Source organism: Buteo buteo, unplaced genomic scaffold, assembly GCF_964188355.1.
Source record: "Buteo buteo unplaced genomic scaffold, bButBut1.hap1.1 HAP1_SCAFFOLD_56, whole genome shotgun sequence".
In the NCBI taxonomy this organism is placed as follows: domain Eukaryota; kingdom Metazoa; phylum Chordata; class Aves; order Accipitriformes; family Accipitridae; genus Buteo; species Buteo buteo.
The window spans coordinates 27,822-45,560 of record NW_027439222.1 but is presented as its reverse complement, the minus strand read 5'-3'; the positions used below and the strand labels follow the sequence as shown (position 1 = coordinate 45,560).

General features: G+C 53.1%; 1 protein-coding gene across 1 annotated transcript; it reads right to left on the bottom strand.

Annotated features, from left to right (window-relative positions):
• Window positions 1-7,348: 7,348 nt before the first annotated feature.
• Window positions 7,349-11,962, bottom strand: LOC142027781 (T-cell activation Rho GTPase-activating protein-like). Its single transcript, XM_075021990.1, has 9 exons — window positions 11,902-11,962; window positions 9,728-9,978; window positions 9,534-9,643; window positions 9,181-9,376; window positions 8,836-8,953; window positions 8,540-8,682; window positions 8,003-8,094; window positions 7,752-7,916; window positions 7,349-7,373 (listed from the first exon to the last, which is right to left on the bottom strand). The coding sequence occupies exons 1-9, from the start codon at window positions 11,960-11,962 to the stop codon at window positions 7,349-7,351; spliced, it is 1,161 nt and encodes a 386-aa protein (XP_074878091.1).
• Between the last annotated feature and the right edge of the window lie 5,777 nt (window positions 11,963-17,739).

Below are 17,739 nucleotides of genomic sequence, written 5' to 3'. Positions count from 1 at the left end.
TGAAGGAAAAAAAATCTCTATTTTGAAGGAAAAAAAATCTCTATTTTGAAGGAAAAAAAATCTCTATTTTGAAGGAAAAAAAAAGTCTCTATTTTGAAGGAAAAAAATATATCTCTATTTTGAAGGAAAAAAAAAATCTCTATTTTGAAGGAAAAAAAAAAATCTCTATTTTGAAGGAAAAAAAATATCTCTATTTTGAAGGGAAAAAAAATCTTTATTTTGAAGGGAAAAAAATCTCTATTTTGAAGGGAAAAAAAAATCTCTATTTTGAAGGAAAAAAAATCTCTATTTTGAAGGAAAAAAAATCTCTATTTTGAAGGGAAAAAAAATCTCTATTTTGAAGGAAAAAAAAAATCTCTATTTTGATTTTAAAATACACCATTGTCAGGAACAATTATCCCTCATTTTTCTCATTCTCTTCTTTTGCTATAGCTTCTGGGAGGGAGCTATCCAGCTGTCATTTCCTCCTTAGCATGACACTGCATTTCTTTGTTGCAGCCAGCTCTAGGAAGTCATTTGGACAGTTAGTGTCCAGCCTGTAGAGGACAAGTCCAAGTCTCCCCACCAAGTGACACTGTAAGGACATCATGCTGCCATGGTCCATCCTCACCATGCAAGGAAGAAAAACAAGTCAAAAACGTTTTACTAGTTCGGGTTCCCCTGAAGACAGGGAAGGGGGCCAAGATTGTGCAAAGTTAATCGTGCCAGGGTGCGTGTACGAGGGGTCCCCGTACACGAGGGTATGACAGTCCCTTGGTACAAGACCCGGGCACAAATGTCCTTCATAGCACTGGGGTGGGAGGGAACAGTCATCATTCAAGCACATCCCTGCGTGGCTCCTTTGGACTGTACCCCTGATCCCTCCTATGTACCTGAACTGCTCGTCTGGATTTCTACAGCAGCTGTTGACACCCTTCCTTGGCCTCCTCCCAGCAGAGCTTCCCTGCTCCTGCAGGGCTGGCTGGCAGAAAGGGCCACAGGACCTCCTGCCATCTTCCAAAGCAACAATCCCCGTAAAATGCAATGGATCCCAGAGGTGTTCAGTGGCAGCAGGAAGAAGCAAACAAAAAAACAAAACAAAAAACCCCAAGAACTTTCTAGCATGAACAACTGAAAAAAGATCCTTTGAATCACCAGATCTTCTCTGCTGCCCATAGTCAGTTCTCCTAAACTCCCCTAAAAAAAAACCACAAACCACAAACCAAATCAAAAGAAAGAGAAAAAAAAAAACAAACACAAACCACAAAACCAAAACAAAAAACCCCCAGTGAACAAAGATCCTCACATTCAGCCTCCAGTGAATAAGGGCAGGGAATGAATTATGGGATAGCAGATCCTTCACAGACCAAGCCTGCCTGCTCTCTGCTCTCATTTTATTGCGCAGCATCTGCCTGCTGCTCCTGGCCCAGCAGTAGCCACTGCCACGACGCTACCTGTCATCGGAGAAGGGTGGCAGCTTCTCATAGGGCTTAGAGGCACAGTCTGACACATCATGAAAGTCATTCCCTTTCTTAGTCACTAATTGAAGTTGGTATTGCAATTTTCCTCTCTGACCTTTGGATTCTTGCAGCACGGGCATTACTGTAAAAATCTCCCAGCATTGTAGTCTGACCATTACAGGCTCTTATTTCCCATAACCTGCTCCCAGTGCAGCCCACTGACAATCCTCCCGATGCGGCAAACGCCAGAAACATCTGTGGTAGCAGATTCCCCCCAAGTTAAGGGAGAAGCTGGAGAGTGGATCAGCCTGGTTTGGTGAGAGCCCCTGCTAAATATTGCTAAATGCTTCTCTTCCCTGTCCCTCTGCTCCTGCCCTTGTGGGTGCTGTGGTCCCAAGAAATCTTCAGACAAGGGGTTTCACAAACCCTGGCCCTGGCTACAGCCCAGTCCCAGGGAGCTGCAGGAACACCCCAGATAAATGTGTGTGTGTGTGCACACACCATCCTCAGGCACTGGGACCACCGAGGTCCCCAAACACTGTGGTCCTCCCTCGCAGGTGCTGGGTAAAAGGGTGTTTTAAGGTGATTCCAACCAGTCTTGCACGAAGGAAACAGCCTGGAAAACAGCCTAAACATTTATGTAAACACCATGGAGAAGGGGTGCATGGGTATATACAGAGAGATTTTAATCTTCAGCTTTTCCAAAAGAAATAAGCACCGAAAACAAACAAAACCCACCCCAATTAGATGAGGGGTAAGCTTTCAACACCTCTGATTTGACCACACCACCTAAAAATAACCGACAACCATCACACCCTAGTGATCATCATAAAAAAAATTGTATTGAAGGCCTCCCCAGTACTAAGTTCCAATCAGATAGTTCAGAAACTCAGATTAAAAATAGACAGAACTCCACTTTTTGTTCTGAAACAAGTGCAATCATTTAAACTACTGTTAATAATATGTCATTGCCAGGTAGTTGCCCTCACAAGATATCTGACACCTAATCTACTACCATCAGCTTATATTCAACTAAAAATGAGATGCAACAGCATTTAAAGCTATACAGAGCTCTTTCAGCTGGATAAAAAAGCATGAACACATTTTCTTCACTCCTCTCAGTCTGGCTCATACCTCAAGGTCTGCATAGGTTGCAGAGGGTGATTTTTAAATTCCTACAGTCTTCTCAGAGTTTAAGCTTTAAGTTAACACGAAAAGATAGATTTGAGCTTCCAACACTGCAAGATACCGCTGTAATATGGCATCAACAGTCATGCCATTTTAATCAACAATGTTCCTATTCAGTGAAGCACATTTCTGATCTTCAGCCAAATCATGCAAGAGAAAATTGCATTCATACTCCCTGGTACTGCTGCTTCTCAGTAATCCATTACTGCATTGAAGCAGGTCAAAAAACCTGTCTCAAAGACACTTCTGCTATCAGATCTTCAGAGGAGGGGCAGAAGGGGCAAAAAGCAGCACATCTCCAGCCCACAGTCCCACCAGGGCTCTTTTACTCACAACTAGGGACACTCATGGACCTCAGCAAAAATGGGACAGTGGTGAAACACACTCCCAGAAGGCAAGCCTTCTTGCCTCCCCCGAAAAATGAAGCCAGACCTGCCTAAAGCTGAAAACAAGGCTGTAGAAAACATTATTCTCTGCAAACCGCAGAGAGCCGTGCTCTGCAGAGGGAAAGCTCCCATCTAGCTGCCTGCACAGGCACGTACCTGGGACAGAGAGCAGAAATCACAATTTGGCATCTCAGACAGGGACACAAGAACCCCCTTCCCTGCCTGCTACTGATATTCAGCACGATACCGAGATGATGAAGAGTCAGGCAATGTCCGAGATTCTGATTCATCTCTGATAATCAGAAAGTAGCTTTACCTGCACCCTGGGACCAGCAAGCAGCCAGCTCCTTCAGCACCTAGACATTTTGTTGGCAGTGAAAAGCTTCATAATCTTAAGCCTTTACTTCCAATTCAAATACTTCATTTACAAACAGCAAATAATATTTAAGTGCTGTTAGTACTGGGCAGATAAACATCTAGTATCTTTGGAAGAGAGGCAATCCACAATCTGAAGGAAATACAGCATGGCTTCTTCTGCCTTTTTATTTATTTTATACTTAATGCATTATTATCATCCTACAATATGTGTACTATTTTGGTTCAGTAATTAGGTTTCTTCTCACAGTTGCATCCAGGAAGACAATCTCTTCTGGAAGTTGTCTTTTCTGTCGGTGAATAATTAAAGGAGTATTTTTGGCAGGACATTTTTCTCTCTTCCATCATCTTGGGTTTTGGTTTGGTTTGGTTCTTTTATGCCTAAGCTCTTGTTTCCAGCTTTTGTATCCACCTGTGTTTGCACTGTGCTTAGTCAACACCAAAGCCCAGACATCACATATTTGCAGTCTTGGCAAGTTTTATGAGTCCTGACAACTGTGTAGCTGAATTTCTCACTAATCTTTCAGCAGGACCATAACCCTCAGAACCTCTAAAAGAACTTTTACCCCTAAATTCTTGTGTGCCATGCGCCCATCGACTGAATAGCACTCCACAAAGCACTGTTAAATCTTTCAATTTCCAGGAAGTACATACAAATTTTATGCCACATTTGAGATAAGAAAATCAGCTCAGTAGTAGAGACAAAACAGAGAATTGGTCAGATGACAGGAGTGATTTAAGGTTTCAGCAGATCACTAACTGCACTCAAGTCAAAATCTCAATGAAAGCAAAGATAAATCTCTTTTTGGACTTATTAGCAAGTGTGTCACCAAAACAAGAGTTCTCAAACCAAATCCCTAAACCTCAAAAGTGTTTTGGGAAAATGTATTTTCCCCCCCCCCCTCAATGTTGCTTCTTTACTTACAGTTGTGTCTCATTTTTTTAGCTTTCCCCTCTACCACAGGATCACAACCCTAAGAGATGCCAATACCCTGACACAGATTTCCCCAAGAGCTTTGGCATTAGCACCAAATGCCACAATGCCAGTAAAGTCATGAGAGTCAGCAGAACCGATAAGCAGTGGAGATCCCTTAAATTACCTTTTCCTGGCACCCTGAACTGCCTCTCCACACAGAGAATGAACTGGGGCGACAGCTGGGGTCGACAGGTGGCGACTATTCCTGCAACTCCATCCCGACTGCTTGCTTGATTTCTGCCTTTGGCTTCCCGAGGGCAGGCAGATGTTCGGCCACTGCCAGGGAAGCAGAGCTTCCTCACGCGTAATGGTGACCTGGGAAGAGAAGCACCACAACCCTCAATGCCCACCCTTCATCCTTGTCTCCCTGAGCGACGGACCTCCCCTCCCACGGCATTCCTGCGAGCAGTCCTGTCCCATTCCCTGCCCGCTGCAGACCACCCACCTGCAATTAGCAAGGGCGGGCACCAAATTAACTCCTCCTGGAGCCTTGCACAAGTGCTTCCACTTCAAGAAGCACAAGAAGAAGCGGGAGGGCAAGACGGGTTCCCGCCGAGCCCCCCTCGTCCAAATGCCTGCCGCTGGAGAACGCCCAGCTCAGCCGCTTGCCCTGCGCCTGGCACACTCAGCTCCCAGGACTGCCGGAGCCCTCGGCACTGCAGGTGCCTAGAGGAAACTCCTGGCCCCAGGAGAAGGCCCCACCTTCTTCTCCCATGGGTCAGCACAGCTGGGGAGGGCTGCCAGTCTCCTCCCTTCAGGCGGTGCTGCCTCGGAGGATCGCTCCCCTCGGCTGCCACTGTGCCCTGCTTTGGGGCCCGCCCTTCCCTGAGGCGATCTTTCCTCCGATTGGCTGCATGAGATCGCTCCTCCCATCCAGTGATGGGTCAGGCGGCTCATCAGTCATCTCTGCTTTGCTCTTGCCAGCTGTGATTGGTGGAGCGGGCATGCCCCGCCTCCAACCAACACCCCCCCCCACACACACACCCGGCAGGGAGCCCGGCTTTTTCCCCTCTTGCCACCTCTCCTGCAGGCCTCGAAGCTTGACTGGTGGGTTACCTATCGATCACATGCCTTGCCCCCGCCTCCTCAAATGCGATTGGCTGTCCTGGGCCCACTGACTCCCCAGGGACTGCTGGGTGGAGGTTGCCAGGCAACGAACTCCACCTTTAGGGCTGAGAGCCTCAGCATGGAGCTGTGGGCCCTGAGGAAAGGCTGGGGGTCATCAAAGGCGGGTTTGGACCCGAAAACCGAGGATTTCGGCCCGAAACAGGAGGCTCTGGGCACTACAAAGGATAGGCGCGATGCTACAGCTGACGCTGGGGACCCTGCGAAGGAGGGGAACCTCTTGGTTCCTCTGCCCTTTGCCCCAGGGTGCCGTGTATGGGGCAGGACTCTGGACTCGGGGAGAGGGAAACTTCCCCTGGGTCACGGGCAAGGCTGTGCCAGCCCAGAGCACGCAGGAGGTTGCCACCTCTGAAGACCGGGACGAAGGAAGACTGGCCAGCTTGGCCCTTGCCGGTGCCCCCGCCACAGCAGGAGCCCCCCTCAGCCTGCTGTTCAACCCAGAAAGGGGCTCCGTTCCCGCTTACATCCTCACCTTTACCAAGGAACACCTTTAGGAAGGACTGGGCAAGGCGGAAGCACGTGCTTCCTTTGAGCGAACTTTGCAGAGCGTTCCGTTTGGGTCACGCGCGTGTGGTGGGACCCGCGGGACAGGGGGCTGAGGCTCACGTGGGCTCGCAGCCGGGCCAGCGTGCACAGCAGCCCAAGGGACAAAACCACGTCTCTGCTGGTGGCCTCCCTGTGTGGAGCTGCCCCTGCCCCCTGCAGATGTGCGGAGGCTCGCTGGGGGTGAGGAACAGCACCAGTGGGGCCTGGGTTAACGGGCAGGGGTCCGATGGGCCAGCCAGATGCTACTCTCCGTCCCTCTGCTCGGCCCCTGTGCCGCTGCTGACCCTTTAAGGTCCCCCCGCCATTCCCCACTCGTCCCCCAGTGCCCCCCTTCCGCCCCCTGCCCACACACCTGTAACCTCCTGTGACCCCCTCGGTTCCCCCCAGTGCCCCCTACTCCCCCCAGTGTGTCACTGGGCAGTGCTGTGGGGGGTCCCAGCGTGATGGGACACCGGGAGGGCGAAGCCTGCTGTGGCGATACGGTCGGGGCTCTCACCCTTCCGATTCTCCCCCGCCATCCCCCTGGGGGGCAGGGAGCAAGCGGCTGTGTGGTGCTCAGCCACCGGCCAGGCTTAAACCACCACAACCTGTGAGCAAAAGAGTTACCTACCCACGGACGGACGGACGGGGAGAGTGCTCATCCTTCCTCCTCCCTCAGGGTGCAGGCATCCCCTGTATCACACCGGGGCGCACAAAAGCCTCAGCAGTCCGGCTGCTGTTGGAGCCCCTTCCAAAGCTTTTTGGGGCGAGCTGACGCATTCCTACCGCCCAGCACGGCGGTTGGGTTTATACCGTTGCCATGAGCGAGGGGATTCTGCAGAAACTGCCCGGCACTCGCTGTGCAAGGGTGATGGCCGCAGGGAGCAGCAAGCTGCAGGTGACGGTGGCTGCATACGGACCTTCAGCCCTTCCTGGCCACCGTGTCTGCCTACATCTTGCCCTCGCTCGGAGCTCATGGGGCTGCTCCTCCGAGGTAGCCCAAACGCACCAGGACGTGGTCCTGGGCAACCTGCTCTAAGGGAGCCTGCTTGAGCAGAGGGCTTGGACGACCTCCACAGCTCCCTTCCAACCTCCACCCTCCTGTGCAACTCTGTGCCTTGCTTTCACTCCTAAAGCACCTGAACCCAGCCCTCATGCGCGCCGGCAAGGATGCTGGGACAAGGCACAATCCCAAACTCCTCCCCGAGGGGTCATCCTCAAACAGCAGCTGCCCGCTCCAGAACAGCCGATGGCGGACACAGTCAGAAGAGAGAAAAACCGTTTTATTGAGAACATTAACTGCGGTGGGGGGCGGGCCCAGGGCTCACAGGGGTTCAGCCAGTAACAGGAAAACGGCACCTACAAGGACAGAGTCAGAGAGCGCTGCTGAATGCACAGCGCCAGGAAGAGGCAGGGTTTGGTTGCCCTCTCTCTGGGGAACACCGTTGACGAGGAATTGCTCATAGCCCAGAAGAGAGCGAGCTACGGCTGGCATTGCCGAGGGGAGGGCTCTGGCGCCTTATCCCCACGGGGAATGCCCTTAGAGAGCTGTGCGCGCGCAGAGATGCACAGGGCCCCTGTGCCACGCAGCAGGGCTCGATGGGGAGCCCCTGGGGAGCGGCCACGGGGTTCTTGCCAGACCCTGCGCAGCACCATCCTTCGCCGTGCCTTGCCAGCGGGTTGGCCTGACTTAGAGCAGTGCTGAGAGTTGGATGGGCAGCAGAGCCTGGTACACACCTGGGCTTCTTGACCTGCCGGACCTTCCTGCATCTTTTCCGTTTGCGATCCCCCAATCTGTTTTCTCTCTTCCTCCTCTTTTTTTCTGCACAGCTTTCATCTCCCCAGGCCTGTTTCCTCCTTCGGTTCCTTCTCTTTTCCTTGTCCCGAGGAGAGCCTGCAAACCTTTCCATCCCACAGTGTGCTTAGATAGGTAAGGCCACGATCCAGCGGAGACAGTTCTGATTTTAACCCAAAGTGACTCGTTTTACCTTCTTTCCTCTGAAAGGCTGCCCAGTTGTTGCGGGCGTAGCAGGGGCTCTGCCGTGCTCTCGAGGGTGGCTGGAGGCAAAGCTGGAGGTGCCTAAACCAGAATTGTTGGAGTTCAGGGGTGGCAAGGGACGGCCTGGAGTAGTAAGGGACTGCTTGCCAAATTACCACCTTAGCTCTCTGGGGAAGATGCTGCTTTGCATCATGCATCCACATTTTGCACAGTCCACCTGCCCCAAAACAGACTTGATGAAACTGTGATGAAGTAGGATCCGAGCAAAAGCCCTCTCAAGTTGACAGCTACTCCCCGCTGTCTTTTTGTAGGTATTTGGTTGGATTAAGCACATGCTTAATGCATTTGAGAAAGGACCTTTCCAGTTTTCCATACAACGTATGATTCCGTGGGGGAGGAGGAGGAACCCCAAACACACAAGCCATCGGCTGGCCGGAGGAGGCCCAGCAGCTACTTGGCCTCCTCAGAAACTACCCTCCTACCCGAGAGACACTGTCACGGTGCTTGTGGAGCAGAGCTGACATACCTCTGTCGTTTTGGACTCCGCCACCATGTCTCCCCCAGCTCCTTTGAGGACACCCAGAGAGGGGGATGCATGCAGAATGGCTTCTGCCTGGTGGCCCTGGTCTCCTCTGCCTGCAGGGCCACTTTGCTCTTCCAAAGGCAGGTCTAGAAAGCAAAACCATGTGCAGCAGTGACGCCTTGGAAGTAGCACACCCAAAGCAAAACCCACCCCAAGCCCTACACCGGTTTTCTTCTTGACGTTGAGGTTTCTGGTATCCCGAGCCCCAGCCTGGGACAGCCCTCAGTTCCTCCTCATACCTGTGGCTCCGTCCGTGGGGGCTGGCGACTCCCCAGCTGATGGACAGGAGCGGCCAGCCACCTCCTCCCCAACAATGTCGCCGCAATTTTCAATCATAAACAGCGCCAGCGTGTTCACCTGCACACATCAAACCCTTGCTCTCAACCCAGCTGCCTGAAGTTGTCCCAAGCAGCCTTTCCCACTCCCGACCCTTGCCTCTGCACAGATGGCTGTGGCTGCGGGGCTGCCTTTGCAGGCAGCCACCCCACCGGCATTTGCTCAAGGGAGGAGGCAGCCAGGGACCTCTGAGCAGCCAAGCTCGGATAGGCCGGCAAGGCTGCAGCCGGCTTGCCAACACAGCGCACCTTCTCGGTCACCTCCAGCATGGCCTGGAGCGGGAGCAGGTCCTCGTCGGGTGGGCTCAGCAGGTTTGGCCCAAGGCAGATGGCCAGGTTGCTGCAGCTCATCCTGCTGGTGGCTGCGTTGCGGCCGATGTGCTGGAGGAGGGACAGCAGCCGCTTGAGGAGGAAGAGGTTGGCTGCAGGCAACTTCTCGGCCACCCTGAGGGAACAGGGACACTAGGTTGACAAAGCAGATTTTGCCCAGGCCTGTTGTCCAAGGCAGGGGGGAGCCAGCGGCTGAGTTGCCCAGCTTTCCAGGTGCTCTCAGCCAGCGGCCAGGGCTCCTGCTCAACAGGCAGGCTGCTGCCCGCACTTACGCTTTCAGCTCGGAGACCTTCTCCTCCTTGCTGGTCCTCTCCATGGCTGCCATCCAGTCCTCGTAGAGGTGGGTCACCAGCAGCTTGTCGGGGATGCTTCGGAGGAAGTCCTGCAATGCCAAGGGCTCTGGGTGAGCCTTTGAAGTTTCCAGGCCGGCCAGGAGCTCCTCCAGCCGCAGGTCAGAAGCGCTCACCTTCAAGACGGCGGCCAGCAGGAGTGCAGGCTGGTTGCCCAGGTCGACATCGGCGTCGCGGTCCAGGGCCTCCCGCAGCTCCCGAAGTTCCGTCCCGCTGGCAGCTTTGCGGAATATCCCCTCCGTCGACGGTCCTTCCCGGCGCAGGACAGCCAGCAGCTCCTGCAGGAGAGGCAGGAGGACAGTTGCTTGGCCGAGGAGCTGCCTTCCGACAGCGGTGGCCAGAGCACTGCCCCAGAGCGGGCTCCTTGCTGGGGGTGAAGAGCCCAAGCCGCCATCCCCGGAGCTCCTGGGGACACCCGTGTCCCCTGTGGAGCAGCCGGAGGGAGGGCTCCTACCGCCTCTAGGGAGCATCTGGAGGGCTGGGGACCCCCCCGGCCAGGCTGGCTTACCTGGATGGGCCGGGGCAGGGAGCCGTCCTCCCCGCAGAGGGCTGCCAGGGGCTGGCCAAAGAGCGCCCTGCTGCAGCCAGAGCCCACCTGCCCTGGCACCTGGGCAGCGGCCGGGGTCCTCCGATGAGCAAAGGGCCAGGGCAGCCCCCTCCTCTTCCTCCTCCTGCTGCTGCTCCCTCCTGCTGCAAAGGAAAGCCGAGCAAGAGCCCGTCAACGGAGACCGCCGGGCCAGCGCTCCCGGGGCCTGCCCTGCCCGCAGCGTGGTGCTGAGCGGTGCAGCAGGACGGGCAGGGAGCCAGCAGCTGGACCTCCGAGCTCCGGCTCAGCAGCTCCAGTTGGGAGGCTCCTGAGAGCCGGCACGCCACCAGGAGAGGAGAGCCTGGCCCAGCCCTCGCCCTGTCCTCCTCCAAGCTGTGGGCAGCAGCAGAGGCTCCGTGTCCCCGCAGAACCACGTCCAGCGGCCGCTGCCCAGCGGGTGTCCGTCCTTCCTTCCTCCTGGAGGTGACATCCTGCCTCGGGCTGCCCAACCTGCATGGCGACACTCGAGGGACAAGTGAGCACAGCTCCAGCGCTTGCAGGAGCTTACCGTTCTTCCCGAAACTCACCCGGTGCGTGGCAAAGTCCCCCTCCGCTGCTCGGCGGGACCGTCGGAGGCCCTTGCTTGGGACCAGCCTGCAAGAACCAGGCTGCGCTCAGAGAGCAGCCCCGCGGCGCAAAGGGCCGCCGGCGAGCTGCCAGCCGGCACCGGCAGCCTGAGCGTGGCAGAGCCGGGACCCTCTGCCCTCCCGGGCTCTCTGCCCCGCGGGGCAGGTTTCCCCCCAGCACCGCCGGCCAGGATGTGCCGGCATTCCCGGCGGCTCCCCAACCCTCTCCGCTCCCCGAGCGGCACCACCCTTCCCTCCATCCCTCACCCCACTGGCCGCACGTGCCGGCACAGCCAGAGGCGGGCGAAAGGCAGCCCTTCTCACCTCGGCCTGGCCCTCCATCAGCCTCTCCAGGCTCCCGGCGCTTAATGTCCTCCACTGGGCAAGAGAGAAGGAGCGGAGGCAGGTGAGCAGCGATGCCTCTGCCGCTCGCTCGGCGGGAGGACCAGGGCTCGGGGGCAGAGCCCAGACCGGGCAGGCACTCACGGCGTGGCGGCGGCCCAGCTCCTTCTCCAGGAGCCTGATGGATGGGACAGGCGTCACCCGGGCTCTCTTGGCTCCTTCTGGTGTCCTGTGCACCGGGAAGGGACAGGGAGAGAGCTGGCTGAGCCCCAAGCCGCCTCTTCTCCCTCCTGCGGCAGCTCTGCCCGAGCGAGAGCTGCCGGCAGCCACGGGGGCACCTCTCCCCAGCTGAGGAGCTGCGTTCCCCCGTCCGGCTGCACTTGCAGCATCCCCGCGGCTTACCCCAGCAGCGTGCCCACCCACAGCTCCTTCAGCGCCCGGGAGCTGCAGAAAGAGAGGAGAACCAGCGTCAGGCCCCGCTGCCCCCCAGCCCGTGGGCAGAGGCGGGCGCCTGCGCAGCCCTGCCCCGTGGGGAAGGACGCCGGAGCGGGACGAAGCCCCGTGGGGCAGGACAGAGGCGCTGCCCGAGCCCTGGCTCCCCGTGTCCTGCCAGAGCAGCTGCTTTCGCCCTCCCCTTCTGGGGACCCAAAGGGGATGCGGGACCTGCCCATGCCCCCATCCCTCCCTGCCGGCGTGCTGCTCGATCCCTGCCCAGGCTCTGCACGCAGGGCAGAGGCCGTTCTCACGATGGTGCGGGTGTGCTTGGGAACGTCTCCCGCCTGGCCGTGGCACTCACCCGAAAGTGGCGACGCAGGAGCCGCTGGGCCAGACGAGGAGGATGGAGGTCCTGTCCTCATCGCCGCCTTCCTCCTCTTCCTCGTCCCCCGCCGCCTCCTTTCCGCCGCTCAGCACCCACAGCTGGTCCAGGGCCAGGCGGAGCTGTGGGCGCAGGCTGGTGCCGCGTCTGCAGAGAGCAGAGAGGAGAGGCAGGCGGTGAGCTGGGGGTGTCCTCCTCGGGGTCCCCCCGGGCCGAGCCCTGTCCCCCACCTGCCCTTGGGACAGACATCGATGGGCGCATCCAGCACCAAGGGGCCGGGGCCTGGGGCTGGTGCCGGGGTGTCCCGGGGCTGGGGCCAGGGCCAGGGCTGGGGGAAAGGCAGCTGGGCTCTGAGGGTCTTACTGCAACTTGGCGATCACCAGTTCCTCCTGGAGGAGGAGAAGGCGTCTCTCGCTCCTCTTGCGGCCCCGGGTCAGCCGCACGTCCACGCTCAGCACCGCCTCGGCGTCGGCGAGAGCCTCCCTGCAGAGCAGAGAGCGGCGGGCATGAGAAAGGCCGCTGCCACCGCGGGTCCCGGCCGTGCCCCCGAGGCACAGGGAGAGCTCACCTGGAGCCGCAGCAGCAGTTGGCCTGGCCCATCCTGCCCGGGAGAGGAGGACCCTCGCCGTGGACCGAGGACGCGGGCCAGTCGGCGACAGCGGGGATGGGAGGCGAGGTGCCGGTGCCGGTTCGGTGCCGCTCGGTCAGATCCTGCCTCCTCCCAGCGCTCCTGCGTGCCAGCACAGCTCCGTGCTGCTGTCTCTGGCGGCCGTGGGCTCCAACTGACCAACATTCCGAGCCCAGCGACCAACATTCTAAGCCCAACGACCAACATTCTAAGCCCAACGACCAACATTCTAAGCCCAACGGAAAGTGGGAGGGGCACTGGGGGGAGAGTTCTTTCCAATGTGGCCGTCTCTGCCTGGCACTGGGGAGCCCAGGGCTCGACAGAGCAGAGGGGAAGGGCTTGGGACTTCTGCAGTCTTTCTTGCTAGGACCTTCATGCCCCAGAACTGTGCATTTCCCTAAGCCACTGTGTCTTAGTCACAAGTGTGTGGCTATCCCTGGATTCCCCTTGCTTGTCTATGTAGCACCCTTCCCATTCCCGCCCTTCATGCACATCTCCCTGTGCCACTGCGATGAGGATTAGAATTGTGTGGGTTTTCTCTAGCCAAAGCAGTGGTCAAATTGGGGAGGCTCTCTCTTGGCATGGGACAGTGAGAAAGAAGATGACCATGCTGATAGGGTGCAGATACAGTTTCCAACTTGGTAACGGTAACTTGGTGTTTTGTGCTTTCTGCATTGCTCTGTGTGCCTCAACACTTCACACTGCAAGAGAAAGGGAATGTCATGGTCTGGACCCAGACACCAATATGGACCTCCCTCCCCACGAGAGGGAGAGTCTGTGCAGCATCACACTTTTGCTCTGCCCTCATTAAGACGAAAACCACTTTCACCCTAGACGATTCGTCCCTGAGAAAGACAGCTCTCAGACCATGCAACACTAGCTGGGACAAACATCCTCTCCTGGATAGTGGCATTAAGATAGGCTGTGTATTTTGAACCGTCTGAAGGTCATTGAAGAATGGCCTTGTGAGAAGGTAATCTTGGTGAAGCTGTCGACGGGGCTTCTACGGACATGGGCTCACACACTAACAGACATAGCCATGTGCCATTTATTCTCTTGATCAGCTAAAATATATGATCCATTCGTGAATTGATCTCTTCCTGAATAAACCTCAAACTTCTAAAACAATGACCTAACCAGCTTGAAAAGGCCCCAGGACAGAAACTGAAGCCATAGTCTTAATGGTCACTTTCCTGAAGAGAGATACTGACTTTACAACCTCACTCTGGTTATAATCACAGGATTTATCTTTGCTGCTGCTGCTGCTTTCTCCTCTGAGGCTGGGATTTTGTTAGAGCTATTTTAGACCAGGTCCATGTGATGCAATGCTGACTCTGGTCAGGACTATTCCATGCTCCTGTCTAGAGGCTGCTGCTCACTGTTTGGAGGGAGGAAGGGAGCCTAAAACTTCCTATTTTATCACAAAACTGTCTTTTTATTGGTAGCCCAAAATATTATTGTTTTATGATCTTCTCCAAATAGAAAAATCCCTTACATAAGTCATTTCACCTGCAGCTGGTACCACTTTCACAGCCCTCTCGATCCTCTTCTGTGAGTGCATTACAGGTACGAGCACGTGGCCATCCCGTGGGGTAGCATGTGAGCAGACAACAGAGGGCTGAAGTCTTTGAAGTGGTTTGTTGGCAGGCAAAACAAGCAGGAGAGGCTTTCCAAGCGCTCATGGTGCTGCAGTCAGAAAAGCGTCTCAAGAAAATGTGTGGAGATGAGCTGCACGGTGAGCGTGGGGCTGCCTGTTCCCGTCATACCCAGAAAAGTTACTGTAATTTGTGGTTCTCCTATTCTGGGCCAGTGGGATGAAGCTGGGGTATAACCTTGAGAACTTAACTGGTCGGGAACACAGAGGAAGCAGTCAAGCACAGAATCTGAGAGAAGTGTAGTCCTGAGCATGTCCTTTATCAAGGTGCCTTGAAGACATTCTCATAGTACAGCACACAAAAAAAGAATTGGGCAGCACGTGGAAGAAGACTCAGAAGAATGCCAATACTACTGCAACTTACCATAAGAAAAGTTGCAATTTCAGCATTTCTTTCTGTTCTCTGTTCATTCTAGCACTGTTCAAGACAATCTGGAATGTCCAAGAAGTGACTGTGTCTGGTCCCGCAGTTAGATGAAATCTCCCAGCTGTAAAAACAGCTGCTGCTGCCTATTTATCACACAAAAACATGATTTCTTGATGGTAAGTCTAGTTCCATGTTGCTCTTTGCCAATGTCAGCAGATGTTGATGTTAATATATACAGCATCAGGAGCAACAGAAGGAATCACTGTGGCAGCTGTATTTTTTCCTCTGCAATGAAGGGCATTCCTGCCTTTTATTTGGACTTTGTCTTCAGAAGTAGAAGCAATGCACTACAGTGTACAGGTTAACATCACTTCAGTAGGCTTTTGTGAGTAAATAACAGTCCCATAAGCTCTAACGACATGAGAAATGTGGGATGTGAACTAAATATGATAAACCACTGAGTACAATTTTTTTTGGTAAAGTACTTACACATGAAAACACAATGTTTTGGGATACAATTGACATTTTCCAGCAGGAAAAATTCACTGTGTGCAGCAGAGTTCCTGCTAGGATAGCAACAGTGCACACTGCGGTTACTCTTTGGACAGTTCATGCTAGCTCATCCTACAGAATGGCCGTCTTGCCAGGATGATTCTGACTAAGAAGTTTTACTGCCTGCATGCTCTGTTAAGTTAGCCCATATTTGGGGTTTTCTGTTTGTTTTGGTTTTTTTTCTTGATGTTTGCTTGCTGTTGTGTTGCATTACAAGTTACAGGAGCCTTACATTGAAGGGAAAGAAAAACAATGTTAATGTATGAAGCCCTTTTTGTTACTCTAGTGAGCACTTACTTATGCCACTAATCCCATGAAGTTGCTTGCATAATTATGCAGCCAAGTTAGAAGTTACCCACATGAGTCAATTTACTCATGAAGGTACATCATTGTTAAGGATGATGTTGTTGTTCCAAACAAGGCAATACATTTTGCTTTCTCTCTCAGCACCTGCTCCTCAATAAATAGAAGAGGGCTGATCTGGAGTGAGAATTGCAATACAAACACCCAACTACCTGGAGTTTTGTTCTGCAGAACTCATGTTAAAATCGGGACTCATTCTAATTGGGGTCTGTCAAACAAATAGAAAGATAAGCCTTGCTTTTGTAAGACAAACATGAAAGAGGTTGATTATCAGGCCCGATTTCCCTTAGATAGTTCACTGCATCCCAGGTTACATACATCTTTTCATTTAGAAGTCTGGAGGTGAAGTGAATGCTGCGTGTGCTTTTTTGTTTATTTATTTTTTGTTCTGTACAAAACAATCATCTCATGTGGAACCTTGCAGATGGCTTTGCAATAGATTGTAGTGGGTATATACCCCCTTACTCTAGTCTCACTTCTAGATTTCAAGTTAATTGTTCTTTTGTATTCAGAAGGAGAAAGCTTGTTCAAATACCAACTGCAATTGCCGGGAAACTGGCAGGCAGGCCTGTTGCTTTCTTTGGAGGAAAAAAAAGCAGCTAATTCTTGTATTCACAGGCAAAACATTCATAGCTTTTTAGTAGGTGATTTTTAAACTATAAAGACATTAGAATTAGGTGAACACATCTTTGTTTTAATGTGCCTCACTCAACACTTTGTATTGTTATGTGTGAGGGATACATTTTTCATGGTCAAATTTCAGCTATGTTGCATGTAAATATAGCAGCATTTGTAAAAGCTGAGAAACACAGCATGTTCAAAGTTTCGTACAGATATGTGATGGTAACCTACCTTAATTGTCATTTTAATCAGTAAGTACATCCTCACGTATCATTCCTGAAGCAAGTGAAGTGAGGTGACAGTTAAATAACTCAGGCAATTAGACATGAAACACTGTGAAGTTTTCAGGTGGCTGCTTTTGTTTCATAAACCAAAATATCAGAAATCCATATACCCAGTCAACAAGATTTGATATAGCAGTTATTTATAGTTTATAAAGGGAAAATGGGGTTTATATGGAATATACACTTTAAGTGAATTCAAGGCACAAAAAGTTTAAAAAAAATTAGCAGAGGAGCTATAGGTATGTTACCGATGGATAAACAGAAAGAACATACATAGGTTTTTTCCCTTCATTTCTGAAGGAAGAAAACAGCTACAGTGAAAAGAAGGATGCACCGAACTAACTTACAACCAAGGGAATGTGGAATAAAGCAGCAGGAAAAAAACGGCTTTGTGAGACAGGGGTAGCAATCATCTTAAACGCCTAAGCATTTGTATGTGTTCCCTACTTTTTGTGGGTAATCGCTCATAGTGTAATAGTGTGTGTTCAAAATTCTATTCATCTTGTACTTGCATTTCACATTTTAAAAATTCGTAAGCAAGAAGTTTTTTATTGTTCTCCTGCAGTAGAGGTGAAATCCAGAGGCTTACAAAAGTCAGGAATCTCAGCAGGAAAGAAGAAAAAGATCATTTGGTTGTAATCTTTAAAACTAGAGTTATTCACTAAAGCCTTTTTATAAGACAAGCATCTAGAACACTTTTGTTTCACGGGAAAATACTAAAATCGGTAGAGGAATGGAAGTCTTTCAAGAAGGAAAGAAAAAAGGTGGTGTTGATGTTACCCAGCAAAAATTGTGATTTTTATCTTGGATCTTGTGGTGTTTGGTAGGGTGTTTTAGTCCTGGTTTTTGTATTGCTCAAAGTCTGTGAAAAAGCTATCATCTTATCTTGAGATACAGGCTGAAAATATATTGGCTATTGTAAAATCTCTCTTACCTCATTACATGTGGGATTGGAGGTATGGGTCTGATTTGCATTTCATGAATGTTTGGGGTTCTTTGTGTCAGGACAATATCTCACAAGGCCTTTCATGCTGAGTGCAGAAGGGAACCTGACTCACAGGTTCCTGCCCCACGGGGCTTCATCGTCCTGCCCCTTTGTCCTTCCCCTCCTCCTTGTCCTCATCCTCGCCCTCGCCCTCGCCCTCGTCCTCCCCCAGGCAGGCGGCCATGAGGCCTGCGGGGGCCGGGGCCGGGCCGGGGCCGGTGTCCCTGCAGGGTCAGGCAGCAGGAAGGAGCGCCCCGGGGCATGCTGGGAGCTGTAGTCCTGGGGCACGGGGCTGCCGGGGGCCCTGGTGGTTCCCGGGGCATGCTGGGAGCTGTAGTCCTGGGGCACGGGGCTGCCGGGCGG